The following is a 19,229-nucleotide window of genomic DNA, read 5'->3' as shown; positions in this document are numbered from 1 at the left end:
GTGCTGGATATTGGAACCAGGACAGGCCAAATGGTTTGCAGGAGTCATGTTGAGGAAGTACAGGAAGGGACATTTAAGATGACAAACTTTGCCTTTCATAACATTTAGATTTGTTCATTTTGTTTCACGAGTGATTTATTAACAGCTTATGTAACATCTGACATTCGGTACAAAAATGAAAACACCCTGCAGATCTTTTCAGAGATGAATGGAGTCCAGTTTAGTTTGTTTGCTTTGTGGTATGTTAGCAAATGCAGATGTTTAAAAAGCATACTGAACTCAGACCTTAGTTAACTCTATGTATGATTTTCTAGTCAACAGTGACTTGCTGTAATAAAACTTAAAGTTGGCACCTTGCTTCTGCTTCCTAGACCTAGTGAGAAAACTGACCAAAAAGGGAAAATTAGGTAGTTCTTTCCATGTAAGAAAGTAGCCTTGGTGAATTATCTATTTATCAGAATGCTCTTTGAGAACACACCTTTCTCTAGTGAATAGTCTGCATTTTTGCAGATGTGCGTTCCCATCTTTACAAATGTGCTGGTGCCTGCTGAATGAATACTACTGATTAATACTTCATTCACATTAAAAAGTAAATCTTAGTATAGCATAAGAGGAACTTGAAAAGCAAAAAGCATAATTATTAGTGGAAACTTTTCTCCTAAAATTGCTTCATATTCTTTTTTCTTCCAGAATTAGTTGTTTGTACTAGACTCCACTTATGTTGCAGTGCATAATTTCTCACTAGTTGTTTTAATCTTCTTTCCTCAGAGGAAGGCAAAGAAGAAATCTTGAAAGTTACTTTTGAAGAACTGAGACAAGCTGTAGCTTTGTATGCTGCAGCCATGAGGAAGATGGGAGTTAAAGTAGGAGACAGAGTTGTGGGTGAGTAACTTCTTTTAAAGGACAAGAGGTGAAACTTTCTTGAAATATCCAAGTGAGTAGTCAAAGTTATAGAAACATGAATATGAAATACTATTTCACAGAAACATTCTAAAGAAAAGGCTCTTCTGTTGCTATATTTACATTTGTATGAAATAGACTTCTAGAGGGAAGGAGCCTGGATTAGCCTGCAAGCTCTCCAGCACTGGAGGGGGAAGGAAAATACCTCATTCATAGCTTCACTAAGGTCTGCTTCATAAGTGATGGAGACTTTGCATCTAGCTGAGCCTTGACTCACAAGGCCTGGCAGATTCACATTGGAGCAGTCTTGGAAATTAAGGTCCCAGGCTGGTTGTTCTGGTGCCAGCTGGCAAGTACTGACCCTACAGCTCCAGGTAATGTGGTGCTCTGTGAATTGCAGTTCTTGGGGAACGGACTTGTACTACCATCTGCCACCAGTGCTTTTGGGAGTAATGTCTTCCAGAATGGTGGTAGTGAGCAGTAACTGTTGAAGTCATACCGATGCAGAACTTAGTGGTTAGAACCCTGTGATCCTGTCATAACTCACAAAAATTTCTAGAGTAGTATTTCCTGTCATAAGACTGTCATGTGGATTTTTCTATATAAACAGGTTTTTTGTCTTGTGAAAAGCTTTTACAGTATACAGTCCAGGCATAGAAAGAAGTTGCTGGCCTTGGTCCATTTATTTCTAAATTGCTGGTTTTGATCTTTCAGCTGAGCTGCTTCTGTACTTATGTGCTCTGTAACGTACACTCTTTAGCTTGGTCATTGTGGTGCAAGTCAAAACTGCAATATCCTTGAAGCTCCTTGACTCCTTCCTGGTGGTTCTACTGATGTGTGTATCCATCTTACTACTGGAATGACATGTTCTCTGAGCAATACTTGGCCATTATCCTAAGTATGTGTAAATTCTTATGATGCAAACCCAAAGTGATGAAACTATTTGGCTTGTTTTTGCATGTTACAAACCAGAACTTGAACCCATGCCTTCAGAGACAGAAGGGTATGCATTACTATTTTTATTAAACCCACAAATATGATCTGGGTTGTAAAATATGCTCAAGAGTTCATATTTCATGCATAGGGTATGAGTATTCTATAGAACTGGTAACTGAACATTTAATTGACACAGCTGGTGGCTTGTTTTTTGCATAGAATTAGAGCTAAATCCTTAATTGGGTATGAACCATCCAGCAAAGTCAGGAAGGTTTGTCTGAATAAAGGTTAAAAAGTTAAGATGTTCTAATCTTGCCTCCATTTTCAGTCCTAACACTGTCACACTGATACCTGACAACTTGTTAAGCAGCAACAGCCTTTGCCTAAAACCAAACTAATGAACAGGAAAACTTACAGCCTACAAAGTCTGAGTATTTAGAACTTCGTGTAATGTTTCTTATTACCTGTCTTCTGTGCACATCAAATGGTAAAAGTGGGTTGTGTGTATTTTAAAAAGTTGCTCCAAAGATATTGGCAAAACAATGTCTAATTATGCATATAACTGAACACTTGGACATCATGAAACCAATCAAAGTCAGGTTTTTGACCCCTTTTAATGCTTTCTGTAAACGTTGTTTGTCATTGTGAAACACACTGAATGCACTCTTTTGACTTTTGCAATGGAATTTCTCCTGATGTGTACAAAACAAATTGAAATGCTCTGTTTTGTAGACTGCTTGTGAGGATTTAATACACTATTCTTTATTGCTTTATAAGCAAGTAAAAAAGTTGTAACAGGGCTCAAATTGGTTCTTCCATGTGTATTGCTGGTTATGCTAAACTGAAGGATTAGATGTCATGCGTAAGTGGCAAAGGGGCTGTTCTGTACCAGTTTCAGATCCCAAAATATGATGCAATGTGGTGTGGGAAAGTGATGGACAACACAGAAGAGTAATTACTGGATATGTTTTCCTAATTTGTGTGAATGAAAACAGTGTGTGTAAACACACTATGCTGAGGGAGGACTGTAGCTGTAAACTTGTGAGTAGCAACAGCTGTAGCTTTGGTGTGTTCCTGTGAGTACCTCTTTGCTGCTGCCCTAATTCTCAGGTTAAAGTCCATTTTTCAGACTTTGCATATTGGTGCCTGATGCTAAATGTGAGGGTCTTAATCTCTGAGAAGAAAATATTGCTCACTAGGGTAATGATGTAATGCTGATGCTTAAGTATGACCAGGTGCAGTCATGTTTAATGGGAACACTCATTCTGAATTAAAAGTAAAGAATTTTATCTACAGGAGATTGTTTAGTGTTTTATGGTGCAAATTAAAGTCCTGTTTGCAACCTGATAACACTGCTTAACTCCTCTAATCAAAACAACTTAGAAATACGATGTTTGGGAAAAGAACACAAAATATGATGCTGGTTTGTGCTTGTCTCATGAGCAGTTCTTACTAAGGTATACTATGCAGGGGAAATGTGCCCTGTAGCTGGGGAAAAGGTGCTATTGAAATCTAGTTGTAGTCAGTGGTGCTAATAATGCTATTATAAATTTTAGTAACGGTCCGTCTTAATTAATGACAGTATTTTGCTTAGTACAATTGGAGGCTGGCTGACTCCTGAATCTTGTTTGGTTTAGAGCTGGCTCACCTCTTTTTTTAAATAAAAAAACATAGTTGATAATTTAAAACAAATAAGATTGTATAAATAAAATAGTATGCTTTAAATACTACCTGTCTTTATTTATACAGGTGTTTTATATGCTTGCAGAAGGTAGCAATTCCAGGTTTCTCTTTAAGATTCATCCTTAATGTCAGGGCTTCCTTCCACAGAAAGGGTAGGGTTTTAACTGTGCACTTTGCCCTGTTCTTGGGAGAGAAAAAAAATGTGTTGACTCCAGTGGGAAGCCTGGAAGGATTTTTATGATTTCTAAGAGGAGGCACAAATTGCAGTCTCTGGCTATCTGGTGGTGTTAGTGTTATTTAAAAAAAAAATAAATGGCAAAACAAATGAAAAAGGAAACAAATAGATTGAAAACATAATGAAAAAAACTGTCTCTGAAGTTAAGATCTCATCATTTGAGTAAGCTGCAGCTCTCTTTTCCCTTGGCCTCTTTGTGCATTTTCTGAGCAAAAGTTTCCTGTCTGGCAGTTCCGAAGCAGATACTTTCTGCCCAGCTGCTGTAGGTATGGAGTATCTGTGCTGGGGCCCTTGGCCATTTCAATTGCTTAAACATGTATTTACGAGCAGTTATAGCTTATTTGTGGAATCAAGCTTTCATTGTGCTTGGAGTCCTTACAAAGCCCTTTACTTTTTATAGCAGAAAAGATTAATGAATCTAGGCAATGTCTTTGTTTCCTTAAAAATCATGGTATGTTTTTTGGGCTCAGATAGAGCTTTTTAAATTATCCAGAGTCTTCATGTGCTTTTTTCTTATAGGCAATTTCTCACATACTTTTTTTTACCTCTCTGCCCTCTTACCCTGGCTGGTGAGACTCTTTGCCTTGTAATCTTGTCAGATGAACCTGTATCAGTTCTCATCAGTTGAGCTGTTGAACATTTCCCCGTCCTTCCCTTCCCTTGTGCCCCCCAGCCCTAGACTCCTGGCTCTGACAGATTGCTTTGCCTTGTATCTAAGCAGCCCATATCCAAGGAGAACTTCCCTGTGAAAGACATCAATGGGATTTTTAACAGCAGTCCAGCTATTTAGAGAGAGAGATATATATTTAAATTGTGTCTCAACTTCTTTCATATGTTTCTCTCCTATGCCAGAGGATATTGGCAGCTCTTGGAAGAGCTGAAATGTGGCATCACAGTCAGAGGTTGAGGCTGCAGGCTGTTCTCCAAATCCCAAATTGAAATGGGGGAGAGATGTTAAGTGTTGGGTGGGAAAGTTTGAGTCATACACCCACTTGTGGTACCAAAGATCAGGCTCTCCAAAGCTTGCCAAAAATATACTGCGACCTGATTTGTTCCAAAATTTATAGCACATGGCAGAAGGGAAGGTGCTGCTTCATGTGGTTTATTGCAGTAATACAGGGCATGGTTTTACTGCTTCTGAAAAATCAGCTTTTAAATAGAAGGGAGATTTTCATTAATTTTATCATAGTCGGCTAGCACTTAGTCAGCCTGCCAGGTTCTGATGCCCTTTGTCTTTTTCTCTTGAAATCACTTAAAATCTTGAGCTGTTAGAACTATACACAAGACTATTAACATTGTTTTCTTCTTGTGAATTTCCTCTTCATGCTTTACTGCTTCTAAGACAAGACTACTTTAACTTTTCATTATACTTAACATATCCCCTACTTTGTTCAATACAATTTATGGTTGTGTCATGACAGTAATAGTATGTTAAAGTTTGGAGGTGGGTGAGTGTGGGTGGACAAGCAGCAATGTCAGCACTTTTTCAGCTTGATTTCATCCTAGTGTTCCCTTTCCATCACTAAGGAGATAGCACTTAATAGTAAACATAATGGAAGCAGATATGCAGTGAAACACATCTTCTAAAGATATCTTGCAATACTGTCAATGATGCTTGAACAGTTGGAAAAAATAGGTAGGATACTTAATGCAAGCTACACAAATCCACATATGAAGTACTTGTGGTCTCCCACTGGCCACCTGCTTGGCAAATAACAATGACAGCAGCGGGAATAAAATAAAACAGGGAGTATCTGTGTTTTTCATCTCTGGATAGGTTGCTTCTATTATATCCCTATAGCCAGCTTTGTTCTACTGCAAGTCAGCAGTTAAAAACAAACTGATCTTCCCCATGTGTTCGCACAAAAAAATCCTCAACAAAACATCAATGAATTGCATTGTTTAAAGCTGGTATTTTATCTATAGTAACTGTATTAACCCTAGTTGCTTACGTGGGTTTTAAAGCTAGCTTTGTAAGAAGATTACCATGTTACTAATAGTCTCAGGCCACAGTAACATTAGGCAGGATGACCACTTCAGAGTCCTACAGGAGTATGAAATGATATATTAACATCAAAAAGAGAAATTGTCCAGCTTTGAGTTGTCTTTTCTGTTTGGGAGCTGGTGTAGATCAATAGTGTAAGCCAGTGAGAGGATATTTCAGTTGCAGCTTCCTACTTTCCTTCCTCTTGATGCATTCTTTCAAGGCTTGAACTAAATATTTTGTGCAGGGTCCAAGTTTGTGGGGTATCTTTTTTTATTCAGGTGGGTACGAATGTTTTGATGCCTCTGTTTCCAAGTCCACACTTATTCTACTTTATGAAGCCATTAGATGCAGGGAATGTGTTCTCAGCACTCTTGAGAAATGAGGCTTTAGGCAGAGTTTCTAGCATGATGATACCAGAAATCTTTGGACTATAGTTTTCACCTATTCTGTTGGTAAAGTACTGTAGTGTAAATGAGCAAATCTAAATTTAATCTCAGTGTATGCTAGATTAAGTAAATAGCAGCTGACAGCAAATGCTGTCTTGAGCAGATCAGGCTCTGTAAGTGCCTCAAAAAAAAAAAATAATAATCCATACAATGTTTTTAAGATGTCACTTGTCCTGTTTAGAGATTTATCACAGGTTTTATGTCAAAGTGAAGTTTTTATTTCTTTGTCCTTATGGAGATTTTATACATAGATATGAGTCAGGAGGAGTGCTGCTAGGACCCTTGGCATGTCGTACTCTGAATTCCTAGTTGCTGGGTTCCCAGCTCCTGTGTTTTGAGCCCACTGTTCAGTTGCTTTCTAGCTAACCCAAAGAGGGTATTAAGGTCCTTCTTTTTCTAGTAACAGAAGGTAGTTTCCACCTTCCTTACCAGCTTCACAAAAGGGGTAAGTTAAGATAGAGAAGTACCTTCTGTAGGCTATACCCATTTTGACAAATGCTGGTTTTGATCCTTAGCTGAAATATTGCATCAAGGAACATGAAGACTTTAGTTAAATATGTGAACAAACATATGGTGGATATATAAAGCAGTTCTACTATTATTCTTCTGTGGTACAGGGCTTCTGTACATAGGTCGCTGTTCTGTGACCCTTGATGTGAATCCAGCTAAAAAAGTTGGATTTTTCATCCTCTTTGTCAGCAGCACTTTTGCTCACCGAGTTTTAGACACTTATGACCTCTGTCAGCCTACTGAATGCTTCGAGGAATCAGCTGGTATCTCAAGGGGCACAGTCAAATGCAGGGGGTTTTACATACATGGCAGTTGCTGTAATTGGTTTGCAGAATCTCTGATGTGAGAAAAAGGATTTTTATTTCTGAGAATCCATTTTTTTTATCTGAAAGACTGTCAGAAGAAGTAGTTTTTGTCGTCTAGAGTTGGGAGCTGTTAAGAAGCAACATGAGTTCTTCCATTGCTGTGTTCGGAGGATCTCTTTCCAGAACAGAACCATATTTTTATTTATTATACCTGGTATTGGGGATTATGACAAATACATGAAAATCCCAGTGAGCAGGCTGCCTGCCTGCATTGGTTGGGTAAAGATACAGAAATGCTGAGTAAGTTGCCTTGCATGTTTCATACCTTTTGGCAGTTTTGGCTGATATCCTCAAACATCACCTCAAAGCCCGCTGACAAATGCAAGTAATGATTTAATTGCCTGGCTCACAATAATAAGCAGACACTTGTGTTCTTGCCTTGAGGGCTTTTTGTAGGAGTGGTGAAAAGGAGAATTTATAACAGAGCTGATACTTGTAAGCTGTGGCAAGGTAATAACTGCTTCAAAGCACAAAGAGACATCTTTCAGTTTTCATGGCACTCTGGTCCCCGATAATCCCATTCAAGAAATGCTCAGTGGGAATATTTGGCATCAATTAAAAAAAACTGCTTCCATCACACAAAATGATATTTTAGCCTGTTCTGGTTCATATATTTCAAATTATTGTTCAGGGAGGAAGACTTCTCTTAAAGGAAAAATGATGACAATTTTAGGATACTGTACTTTCTATCATAAACTTTGACCCTAAGGGAAAAATAGCAAAATAACCAATGCCTTGATGGGTTTGAGGTTTTGTTGTGCTTCGTGTACTTAACAACTTCACTGAACAAAACACCACAAACTGTAGGCAGTTCTAGGGAGTAACTTATATCTTAACATGGTATTAGGTTTTTATTCACAGTTGTGGTTTTTTTAGAGATTGTTGGGCTTAAATCATAATGCTGTTCTCAAAGTTGATACTTCCAAAAGCACAGTGGTTTACAGATTAAGTGAAGTCGTCAGTTTAAGGAACTGATTTCGCTAGTTATTGAACTGTGAAGAAAAACCTCAGTTTAAATTAAGACTTACTTTGTCAACTTTGTAAAAAGTAGACTTTAAAAGGATAGATTTTCTTCAAGATGTGTAGACAAACTGGTGAAAATCAAGCTTGGTACCCTCCTACTTGATAAAGTTAAGGTAACAGAAAATGCTACTAAGATCTGTGATCTTAGTTCCTGGCCTGAAAACTACATCCATAAAAATCTTTCTTTGAAAAGTGCCTGGCACTATTAAGTCTTTGTCTGGTAGATACTTGGGGAGCACCTGCAACTTGTCCTGCACTCCAAGATCTGTCAGTGCTCACCGCTATTGTTAAACGGGTTGGAAGGCATTTCTAATGCTGTTTAAGTTTGCTTTCAAACACTGAATTGTAATTAGATGTCCAAGTACTGCAGTTAGGCCTGTCATGTGCCTTTTTTAAAGTGCTTGGCCAACTTTTTGGTTGCTTAAGAAGGACGATCTGAAACTCCAGATCATCGATGTACTCTAGTGGAGTCTGTGAATTTCCATTGTGTGTTTCCATTGTGAATTTCAATGTTTCCATTGTGAATTTCATTTGTGTGTTGCATTCTGATCAGTTGAGAGTCAGTCTTGGCCACCCAGCACCTTTTGGAGAGTTGCTCAAATCAAGCCCACTGAAAAGCTAAATTTCTTGACATTAATTTCTTCTGTATGCCTTGATAAATTGAATTAAATCTTGAAATGTTGCTGCAAGCTAATGAGATAAACCTGAAGAGCTGTATTTGTGTGGGAGTGTTGCAGGGCTTGTCCCACTGTATTAGTCCCTTATCGGCTGAGACACTGGTTTTGCTTGTTTGTGTTTAAGATTATGGCAGTGTCTAGTAGACAATGTTTAGTTTTGTGATGCTGAATCTCTGCTTTTGAACTGAGTATTTATAATCTTTCCTTGCAGGTACTTGTTCCTTCTCTAATGGCTGTTTCTACAGACCTGCTCTATTACCTTGCGTGGTGCTGTTTTAGTCTCTATGTACCCTATTCAATCCACAAATTTACTCACAGTTCTTTTCAGCTTGCTGCCCTCTTATCCTGAGTGTCTCATTAAGCAGAAATATTTGTGAACTGGGAATAACCTTGTAGATATAAGAACTGATACAACTATTTTTATAAACTGAATTATTTCAAATTCCATGTGCAACTGATTTGACTTTGAAGGAGGACATTGTGCTTGTGTAGAAAACTTTAAAGGATGCTTCAGTCAAGGATTTTTCAGGTTGTTATCTGTTTAAACTTTTTATCATCCACATTATATTTACTGTAAGATTTGATATTTTTTCATTTTTCTTCCACCTCTAACCATTCAAATTCTGCTATAGGTTACTTACCAAACAGCATTCATGCGGTGGAAGCAATGCTGGCTGCTGCAAGTATTGGTGCTATCTGGAGTTCAACATCACCAGACTTTGGCATTAACGTGAGTAGCCTTGTTGCATGTTCCAGAAAAGCTATCATTTGTTTCAGACAAATGTGAAGGGTGATAAATTTAAGTGGTGGATAGATTCTGTTCACTTTAGTCTTACTGCCACCTCCTGGCACAATCAAGTACACCAGACGGTGGGTTCTTCTAGCTACCACAAACTGAATGTAAACCCATGCTTTCAGTTGTCAGTTCATCAGTATAGCAACTTAAGTATCATTAGCTAGCTCCCTGTTGGGATATTTTCAGGTGGAATCTGTAGTCTTGATGAGCTTTTATTATATTAAATGTGCAAATGAGCAGCAGTGCAACAGAATTGTCTGGGGTTTGGCCTTTTCTTCCCATATCTTTCCGTGTGTTGTTTAGCCACACTCTAGTTTCTTTGCCTAAGTCCCTTCCTCTGCCACCTCCGTGGGTAAACTGAGCAACACCCCAGTTGGTTTTTTCCAGAAGGCTTTGTTTGCCAGCAAGTCAGGAATTTCAGGCTAATATCACTAACCTGTTTAACTCCTTCTTAATGTAGGAATAAATGCTGTGTGTAAAATATGGTAAAAACTATTGTGATATCCAAAGAGATGTTACAATGTGCCCTGGAAGCCTTGGGAATATATTCTGCTTTCTTTGGGAAATCTTTAGCATGTGTCATAAGTAGCAACAGATACAAATGACTTCTAAAATGGAGTGTTGAGCCTTTCTTCTTTCTCAAAGTTAGCATGAAAGCATTTGGAGAATGTACTGTTTGTGCATTGCAGAACACAGAAAATACCAAAGATTTAGGTAGTATACACCCTCAATCTCAGTATTTAATCCCAGGAGCTGGTTAAATGTAGGGAACTGTCATCTCAGGATTAGCGCTAGAGGGCAGCAGCATTCCACTTTTTTATACTTGGTGTATCATTAGGAAAAAATGATTAAAAAAATCATTACAGCGTGTAATGATCAATCTGTTCTACAAATATTTTCTGCTTGCTCAGAAAATGACAGTATGGAGTATTTTCTTTGCAATGTGATTTGATCTCTCATCTGGGGGAAGATTGTTCATTTTGCTTGTGTTACAGAGTACTGGTGTTTTCTGTCCATGCTGATGTGCTGTTATTTTCAGTGCCCAGCTTTGTTTAGTTTTTGTGATAGTTTTTTATAATGAAATTTAGCCTTGGAGCAGCAGTGCCCTCGATATCATTTGTTCTCCTTTAGCTTGGCAACATGTGTTGGCATGAATTCAAACCCTAAAATCTTGAGGGAAGTCAGCAGAGGTCCCCAGGGATGTTGGCTTCCACCCTAAGGAAAAGATATTCCTCCTTCTGTGCAGTTGCGTTAGTCCTGTTAACATAAATGAAGATTTTCTTTGTTTGTGTTTTGGGAAATAGTGGAGCGTTTTCAACACTTCAAATCCAATTGTGTATACATGTTTTGTGAAGCTTAGAAATGTCACTTCTCAGAACGGCCTACACACTGCGGGCTCTGAATGCCATACATCCAAAGACTTCACAAGCGTTCAGGAAGTCTGCTGTCAGAGAACCAGTGAGCTCCCTCCCACGCAGAATGCCACTCTTGGCAGCTTTTGCTTAATTTCTCTAGTCCCTGTTATCCATTTATTTAATAGGAAAGTGGTTCTTTGCAGCCTGTGCATAAGAAATTGTTGGATGTGTAAATTTAAAAAGAGGCTTTGCTCTGAAAACTGTGTGAGAAGCCTTTGGGGAGCTCTAGCAAAGTCAGCGCGGCTCCATTCATGGGGTCCTGCACAATTTTTAGTACAGGATTTGAGGCTCATCAAATGGAACAGGCCATATCTCTTATACCTGAGCTTTTTATGAAAGCAATTCCTTGCTGTGCCATCTGGTTGGATTAAAGTTCCAGTGTAGCAATTACATGTTCCATCTGTTTGTATTCCCTTTGTATCACACCAGGCTGCCCTGTGGGATTTGATCCTGCCAGTGCTAATGAATCCAACTGGGTGTGTTAGCAGGATTAGTAAAACCCTGAGAATTGTAGTCATCTCTGTTTCTGATTCACACTTCTGATCAGATTTGATTCTTCTGTTAGGGTGCCCTTAGTTCCCTCATTGGTCTTAATTTTTAAACATCAGGCAGCGTGGATATGGGGTATGTATGCTCTGTGCTCAGCATGAATGTGTATACATACATACACATGCTGTGTGTAATTTGGCTGCTTGGTCTGTTCTTTGAAAATGGTACAAAGAAATAGGTATGATAACACAACCTAAGAGTAGGAAATTTTATTTCATGCTGCCTTAGAGTACCTTAAACATCCACTTCTGAGTTTGTTAGCTAATGCATTAGGGGCTTCTTGAAAACCTCTTCTGCCACTGAAACGGATTCTAGTGATCTTTGGGTCATAGGAGAGAAAGCTGTTAAGTGACATATTCAGCAGAGACAGCTGCATGTTTATATTTAGTCATATCCCTGTACCTTACCTGTGGTGCTCAGTGAACTTTCCTAAAAAAAATAACATGGAGAAGCTGTCAGGACAGGACCTCTGTATTTTTGCCATTGGTTTTCTTGTAGCCCTGACCTGCGGAGCTTGGAAAGGAGGAATTTAATAAAGATTAGTTGATTGTGATGTTTTTGCATCAGTCTTTTGATGTGGTAATAACTTGTCTCTTGTTGCAAAGTAGAGAACAAAGCAGAAGACAGAAGAATAAAGAATGCTGGGTAGAATAAGCACATGACTGAAGCCTGACTTTTTGCAACAAGACTTAGGAGATTTTTCTTGAACAGCTAGCTGACAATTTTGTAGTATTGAGTAATCTTGTTCTTAATGTTTCAAGTAATGTGGCTAGAGAGGGATGAACATTACTGTGTGCTGAGAGCTTTTGCTAAAAGGATTTGCTTCTGGCTGCTGAATACAAAAAGATCCATTTTTTGGTAAGCTGCTGCATGTGTGTACCTGAGGGGAAAAAAAACAGAAGAAATGCCAGAAGGGTTTTTCTTTCAAGTGTGATAATAGCTGTGGTAAATTCCTGAAAACAGTGTAAACTGGAGAACACCTCAAAACTTAGCATTTGAATGTGTCCTGCCCCAGAGGCTCTAAAAGAGCTGTGGTAGCCTTTTGTCAGTGGTGTATATGTGTGTTTTTAAATATCTAGTTGTTCCAATAAAAATCAGTGGTACAGTTCCCTTTGTTAATTGTAGCAGAACAAAGCTGTGACTTCATGTGAAGTGCCACCTTGCCATATGATAAATGCATCTTCCAGAACACCAGTGTTTTCCAGTTTTGCCCCCATGCAGACTACCAGACCACTGGTACATTGTCAAAGCAGCACTGGGGGGAGTTTACAGGGGCATATAGAGCACTTGCCGGCAGATGCAGGCAGATGCAGACAGGAGTCGTGTGGCCCTTCAGGTAAATGGAGTGCCTAACGCCTGCTCACATCAGTTATGTGCTTATCCTCTTTAGATGAGTTCGTCAGTCTGATTATCAAGGTGAATTTTTAACTGCTCGGACAGCTTTGTGAACTTGATCCCTCAGTGAACGATGTTCTGTGATCTGTGGTGATCTTCTCTTTGTTATTGGGTTGATATATTTGGGGGTCATGAAATAGGTTGTTACAAACCCATCGTGCTTTGAAGATCTTGGGTGAGTGAAAGACAAGCAGGCAGCCTTTTAACAACTTTCCTGCTAATTCCTGTCCTTATTCCTTGCTTGAATTGAGACTTGCCTTTAGCATTCAGTTGGTTTTCCTACTGTAGCAATTAATTTCATTTTTTTAATTTGCCTTTCTCTTTGTCCCTAGGGTGTGCTGGACAGATTTTCCCAAATTCAGCCTAAGCTCATCTTCTCTGTTGAAGCTGTTATATACAATGGCAAAGAACATAACCACTTGGAAAAGCTGCTTAGTGTGGTAAAAGGTATTTCACTGCATGCCATCTAGTCGTATTTATGCTGTAGTTCTGTGAGCACTTAAAGCCTGCACTGCCACTAAAAGTGACACTTCTGACTGCTTGTCACTGTCCTTCCTCCTTTACAGTACCTCTGTGGCCACTTAGAATTGCAGAACTGATTTGAGTAAAAACTAACCAGTCTTTTATGTAATTTTAACAGTCTTTTTTTAGCTTAGCTTAAATATATCCTCATGAATTAGTTGGCAGTATAAGTGGGGGAAAAGGGACTGATGATATTAGGTTTTTTTAAGCCCAAGTGAAGTGCTGCTGAAGACAAATTAAGGGGTATTACAGCACTAAAGCTTGCAGATTTACACGTGTATTTTTAAAAAGCTGGCAATATTGAGGAAATTGTATCTTAGGTAACAATTTAGTCTTCTTGGGGTTCTTAACATTTAAAACTATATCCAATACTTGGTGCATCAGAATTATTTCTCTTAGTGCTTTACACTGTATGATTCAATCAGACAGAAGAGACCTTGGGTTTATGTAACAATGTAAGAAATATTTTTCTTCTTTCTTCTAGGGCTTCCAGATATAAAAAAAGTGGTGGTGATTCCATATGTCTCATCAAAAGAAACCATAGATATTTCTAAGATCCCAAACAGGTAATGGGAGCTTCTGAGCTGTGTCTGTCGTAACTAGGGATGAGATGGATACTGATAACTATTGAAACTGCCTGATCTCTTAAACTTGCAAAAGCTAGGATTTAGCCAAATTTCCTAATGTGAGTCCAACTTCATACTGAAAACAGAAGTAGAAGCAAAACGTCTGCAGCAACATACAAAAACCACTGTTGATATTAATGGTTCTCAAATGAAGGCAAAATTCAATGGTATATAGCAGGGAGAAGAAAGTGGCTTCCAGAAATGAACAATTAACAATTTAAGTGACATTTTAAGAGAAAATTTGTTTTGCTTATTTACTGGTCTGGATTGTGGATGTTAGATACAATTTGGAAATGGTTGAGTTCCAGACTTTGTGTTGAGGGTCAGATTGTTCCAGTCTGCTTTGAGCTGTTAAGGTTGGCAGCTCATCATAGGTGTGGATTTTTCATCTTGATTTTTGTTGTTACATCTCAATATTATACTAATGCTTTATTTTAAAACTGAAAAAGGAGACGAACCAACTAGCAATTCAAACAGAGTAAAAGACTAGGAATAAAAATTATGTATATATAGTTTGAGTATATAGTTTATTGTAAAAGAACTATTAGTTACAGAGGTAATCTTATATATGGGCTGGGGTAATGCTTTCAAGAAAAAAGTGAAATATTCATTTATTCTCCTCTTATGTAGTGTCTTTTTAGAAGACTTCCTTGCTACTGGGAAAGGAGACCAGGCCCCCCAGCTGGAGTTTGAGCAGCTGCCTTTCAGTCATCCTCTCTTTATCATGTACTCGTCAGGCACAACAGGGGCACCGAAATGCATGGTTCATTCGGCAGGGGTATGTCTTCCCTCCTGGAGCTGCACTATCTATATTTAACTACCCGGGTTACATTTTTCCTTTAACAGTATCATACGATAAAGTACTTTAAGGAAGAACTGATTGCTCATAGTTTTGCAGTAACTTGCAATTAAACTTTCTTTTTGTAAGTGACTGTTTGAAAGCAAATATGGATTAATAAGAATATAAAATAATTTGGTTGGGAGACTGGTTTGGAGACCTCTTGAGGATTTCAGCTGTTTCCTGGGAACTGGGTGTCTGTCACAAAAGCACTAGTAGAACTGGCCCAACTGGTTCTTATAGAAGAAAGGCCAAAGCACTTGAATTGGGTGCTTGGAACTGATTTTTGGCCACTGTCAAGTTGAGGCTCATAGGGAGCTTGCAGTTATCTAGAATTTTTTTTACCTTAAACTTTACTCCCTACATTTATCAATTCAGAGCATGTCATCCTCATTGATCCTTTTTTAAGGAAGGAAGCCAGGTGGTTAGCATCTCTTTGGGTGTAGGTTTTGCTTTGTTTGGAAGTTTTGCTTTAGGCAGTGTCTTGTTGTGACTAAAGATATATACAATGTTACTGCTAAAATCATTTCTGCTCACATGCTTTCCACTTACTATTCATGTTCTAAAAGTTGTTCTAAGCAGCTTATTAAAGGTCAGGAAGAGACTCCAGCAGCCACAGTGTTTAACTCTGCTGTTAGTATAGTCCTTAATAAAAGGCAGGGCTTTTTCACCTTAAGGCAGGCAGGACGTGTTGCCTAGTGCATTTGTACCAACTCGTATAAATTGAACTGCTCAACTATTAGCCAAACTCCGTTGTTTCTGCTATTTGCTCTGAAAGTCAGGATGAGCGTCTTGTGAGACTGGATGTAGAGCTGTCTAGGTAGCCTGAGGGCAGGATCACTCTTCTATGCCCACAGTGTGTACATTCTCTCCTCTCTGATGGCCAGGACTGGAGGATTTGCCCACAAGACAAACCACATGCTGCCTGTAAACACTCTGCTTTGGGTCTTATCAATAGGAGATCATACCAGGCAGCATGTGACATAAAATGGTCTTTTTGGGACACAAATCTTATGTTTGTGAAGAAGAAAGAAGGAGGTGTATTTTGAAGTTTGACAGCTATTTTGAAGCTGTGCTGGCTTTAGACTGGTTGCAAAGATGGATTAGCAAAACCAGGACAGGCGTTTTGTTCAGCAATGTGTGATAAACAGTAGGGAGATGAAAAACACAGTTGTAGATCATGCAGCAGGACTCTGCAAAGTTCTTTCTCTTCCCATGTTATCTGTATGGCTGCTTAGCTTGCCCTTAATCTCATGCCTCTGCTCTCCATCAGGATCATCTCTTCAGTTCATACAGAGTTACCTTGGAGTTTAGGCACAGACCAAACTGGGGGACAGAATGTGATGGTTTGTTGAATAGATATGTTATTTCCAGGGATTCTGTGTTCCCGCTGCGCAGTTCTGTAGTTCCTGTGTTGCGGGGTGACTTTTTTTCCAAAGTTCTGGTGCCAACATGTCTGGCCTAAAATCAAATCGAGGCTTTCTTGGTGTGCATGCTTTGCGTGTCTCGGTTCGAATAGGGCTTACAATAAAACCCATGCAAAGAAATTCTTAGATGTCCTCTGCACACTTGATTGGGTTCCTCTGTTTTCTCTTGGCTTAATCTTGTTTCCACTGTAATTAATAGGATTTTCACTGATTTCAACAAAAGCAGAATTAGCCTGTGGTCTTTGTCTCACTTCTCCAGCCTAAGATTAACGGAAGTTTGGTTTTGATAGTTAAAAGTGCAAGAAGAGATGATATTTCAGTAAAGACACTTCAATTATTTTATTTGCAGTGCAGTTCAATGCTGTTTTGTTATAGTACTGATCTTACAGATGCTAATAGGCAGCTTATTTCAGATTCACAACTCTCTTTAATTCTGCAGTATGTTTCTGTTCTGTTTTCTCTGCACATATTCTCTTTTCTTGACACAGGGAAATAACACATGTAAGTAATGAAAATGAAGTCAAGTCATAGTTGATGATTTTAAAAAGTAGTACCTCAGAGGGAGTAAGATTTTTCTGGTCTTGGAGGCAAAACTGTATTGTATTGAACAATTGGGTATGCCACAGAAAGACATTTGGAGGGTTATTGAAAAACATTAGCAAGCAATTGTTATTCTGAAGTCCTAAAAATGCTGGTTCTGCTTCTTACCCTATTGATACAGGCACCTTTTCAGTTGTTCCATATTCCCATCTAAGGAGAGAATTTTTGGGTGGTAAAATTATAATCAGTTCATTTCTACCTATTGTAAAGACTCAGTAAGACCCGGGTTTAAGTAGCTGTGCTGCTACAGGGCTCTTGTGTTAACTGTAGGCAAATTGCTGCGAGGATTTTCCATGCTCAGACCGAGTGCTGTGTAGGGACTACTGCTGGTTTGAGACCAGAGCCAGCAGCCCTGAGGAGCTGCTCTCTCTCAGCTGTGTAACTGCTTAGTGCCTCTCCCTTGTGTGCCCATGGTGTGGCTCAGGAGCAGCAGTGCCTGCTGGGTTTTTGACACTCCAGATGCTCAGCACTTCATCAGCTGTATGTTAAGCCCAATGAAGACAAGCAGACCAGTAAGTTTTTAGCAGCTGCCAGACCTGTGTCATGAAATACTAAATCCTTAAGATTTGTTTTGGGGGTCATAGAAGTCCTATAAATAAACTTGAGAGGGCATCTTGGGCCATTAGCTCTTTAGAAGAGCTAGAGCTATGCCTTCTACCACAATACCTTTGTTTCCAGACTGAGAGTTACCAGTTTTTTGCAGGGGAATAGTTCATAGCCTCTACCCAAAGTCATTGCCAAAAGAACCCTCCCTTTTTTTTCCAAAACTGTGGAATAGCAACAACTAAACGGAGAAAAAAGAAAGCTAATGTTTATTTAAATTGAACTTGACTTCTAATTTCACTACTTTGGCTCTTTCAGATTGTTCTGCAGAGGCAATGTGCTTACTTCTATAAATGGAATAGTTAACACCTGCAATTCTTTTGGCAGACTTAACAGTTAAGTTTGCCACGGTATTTCTAAATCCTGAGGCTTTTTTAAAAATTTAAATGTAGATAATGGTAGCTGTAGCTAGGTGGCAGCATTGTGACAGTTTAGTGTATCCAAATGTGAGCAGGTGAATTCAGACTTGCTTCTTTTGAGTTGCAAAGAGAAAATAAGATTTACTCCTTTATTTTTATTTAATGTTTTCTGCCTCCTCTCCCAAAGCGTGTGCCAGTTTTATGACTCTCCTTTTTCATTTAAAATGTTTATCTGTAATCTATTTTCTTTCAGCATAAATCTTGTTTCATGCTTATGAGGCTCTTAATAGTTCCACTATAACTCCTCGTATAAATGCAAAACCCATCTTTATTTTAAAATCAACCATACTAATTTGTCACTGCAGTGAAGTGACTTAGTGAAGTAGTTTGTAGATTTATTTATTCTAACAAGTTATGCTTTAATGATGATCAGAAAAGTACTTCAATGGCATTTCCACCAAAAGAAAAAAGGAAGTAATATATTTAACTATGTTATTGTTAATAGTAATGCTTTGAGCAGTGAGATTTTTCACATTGCTAGTCACTTCAGTGTTTACAAGAGATGTGTGTAGTTAGGTCTTTTGTCTCCTAGATGTTACTAGATAAGATAGTTTGGATAATAGTGTTTATGTATAAACTGCAGCAGTTTTATAGCAGCCCTAGGCCCTTTGTTCTTCCCGGTTGCCTGGATGTACTGAAAATGAAACTCTGTCAAAGGGCTTATTTTGGAAAGTCTGACTGGTAAAAGCATGCTGTTAAAATTATAGCCTGCATAGAGTACTCTGCAACTCTGATGGCTGGGCAGAGTTGGAAGTGAAGGAAGTTATTTATTCCGTGGATTACAAATGATGTGCAGTGGGAATTGCTGAGGTTTAATGAGGGAGGCTGAAAAGTTGTGTGAGAAAATGGAGGAAGCAATTGCTGCTGCTGCAGGTAGGCCCTGGGATTTACTTCAGCTGTGGTTAAAAGGAAATACTTGTCTGTAATCCTGGAGTACATCCTGCAAAGGATTGACAACATTAGGCTTTTTTGAAGTCTTAATGTGCTGTCAGAGTTTTCTTTTCGCTTATGTGAACTTACTTTTTTTCTTTCACTATGTCTTTTTTTTTTTTCAGGGTACACTAATACAGCATCTGAAAGAACACATTCTTCATGGCAACATGACCAGCAATGACATTATTATGTACTATACAACGGCAAGTGTGGCTTATTAAGGCATTTTTAAAAACTTCATTTTTCTTATAAAGATAGGAGGGCTTTTCCTACAAGTACATTTTTGTGTATTTTTAATTCTTGTTCTGCAAGGGATTGAACTACTGAAATGAGTTTTAAAAAAA

The 19,229-nt window shown here is 38.6% G+C and overlaps 1 protein-coding gene across 1 annotated transcript in view; it reads left to right on the top strand.

The window, feature by feature from the left end:
• AACS (acetoacetyl-CoA synthetase) overlaps nt 1-19,229 on the top strand; it is a 43,511-nt gene that overhangs the window by 10,302 nt on the left and 13,980 nt on the right. Inside the window, exons 4-9 of the mRNA XM_074606509.1 lie at nt 769-882; nt 9,395-9,492; nt 13,250-13,364; nt 13,924-14,005; nt 14,696-14,843; nt 19,008-19,088. Of these exons, the coding sequence (XP_074462610.1) occupies nt 769-882; nt 9,395-9,492; nt 13,250-13,364; nt 13,924-14,005; nt 14,696-14,843; nt 19,008-19,088 (638 nt within the window). The remainder of the gene's footprint in view (nt 1-768; nt 883-9,394; nt 9,493-13,249; nt 13,365-13,923; nt 14,006-14,695; nt 14,844-19,007; nt 19,089-19,229) is intronic.

The sequence above is a fragment of the Larus michahellis genome, chromosome 13 (assembly GCF_964199755.1).
Source record: "Larus michahellis chromosome 13, bLarMic1.1, whole genome shotgun sequence".
NCBI classification, from domain to species: domain Eukaryota; kingdom Metazoa; phylum Chordata; class Aves; order Charadriiformes; family Laridae; genus Larus; species Larus michahellis.
Note: the sequence above shows the minus strand (reverse complement) of the source record. Positions and strands in the feature narration are given on the sequence as shown.